Below are 1223 nucleotides of genomic sequence, written 5' to 3' on the forward strand. Positions count from 1 at the left end.
CTGTTTGTTCACAGGTTCTGCAATCAATATGTGGACAAGGATGCGTTGCTGTACCTCATACTGGCAAATGAGATACTTCATGGTCTTCATCCTAATATAATAACGATTGCTGAAGATGTAAACGATTGCTCATTTATTTGCTTGTATATAATTTTAGCATACTTATACTTGAAAACCCTTTTATTCTACACCCTGAAGTTAAAGTGAGAGATCGGTTTAATACCCTGTTTTGGCTTGGTAAATGGTTAATCGATGGTCCCTTAGCTGATAAATTCTTAAGACTCTTCATGTTGTCCGTGGGAAAACTTCAACTGTTAAGAACTGAGAAATGAGGCCAGTGACAGTTGGATTTCTACTTTTAGATGAACTGATCTTTTATAGAGAGGTGACGAGTTGACACAGCTCATTTTCTGTTTAGACAAAGTGGTGCTTTTCACTGGCTCTTTAGAACCCAAGGACACAATTGTACAACCTATAGAACAGGTCTTGTACAAGTAAGGTCATTTCACTGGCTATAATTATAGAGGCATTGTGTACCCTTTCCTCCTGCTCTGGTTGAAAAATGATATTTCTTAGTGAAATCCCTTTTCAACCACCTTTCTCGAGGTGATCTTGGCCTTCTTCCTGCATTTTGTAAGGAGTTGTGGAAGTTAAAAAAAAAACCACTAACAAGAATGTTTCTTTGTCCATTCCTTGGTGGCATAAATTCAAATGAAAAAATCTTGAGGAATTTTGGGATTTGTCTTGCTCATATAGTCATATTAATGCTACTTTTGGAGAATGAAGTTGGAGGGCGTACTCCATATGTTTCTGTTCTGTCCGGTAGTGCTATTTTATGAACTAGACTCTGGGATATGTTTAATTTTCTCTTTTCTCCTCTTCCTAATACCTCCGAATGGGTTGTCCAAGGATTATTTGGCCTCATATTCAGAGAGACTGGAGAAAGCAGCTTTTGGGGAATAGTTTAGTTAGTTTGTTTGCCCTTTTTGTTTTTAAAAAAATTCATTTTTATGTTTTTTTAAAATTTTTCCCCTTTTTTTGGGGAATTTGACTTGAATTTAAGTAGATGAGGAGAAGACTATCAATAACTTATTTGGGATGTAAGCTTGTTTTCTTTTCTTGGTGCATTATATAAATGTTGAAATTATATTTTAGCCCTAAGGGCGTTTTTGTCTTTTATCAGTCTAGGGTTTCTCATTGTTTGGTTATTTATATATGTTCTT

The 1223-nt window shown here is 35.5% G+C and overlaps 1 protein-coding gene across 1 annotated transcript in view; it reads left to right on the forward strand.

Moving 5' to 3' along the window:
* The window catches only part of LOC120085681 (1,4-alpha-glucan-branching enzyme 3, chloroplastic/amyloplastic), a 53858-nt gene that overhangs the window by 34806 nt on the left and 17829 nt on the right, over positions 1–1223 (forward strand). Inside the window, exon 11 of the mRNA XM_039041819.1 lies at positions 15–118. Coding sequence (XP_038897747.1) covers positions 15–118 — 104 coding nt within the window. The remainder of the gene's footprint in view (positions 1–14; positions 119–1223) is intronic.

The sequence above is a fragment of the Benincasa hispida genome, chromosome 9, assembly GCF_009727055.1.
Source record: "Benincasa hispida cultivar B227 chromosome 9, ASM972705v1, whole genome shotgun sequence".
NCBI lineage: Eukaryota > Viridiplantae > Streptophyta > Magnoliopsida > Cucurbitales > Cucurbitaceae > Benincasa > Benincasa hispida.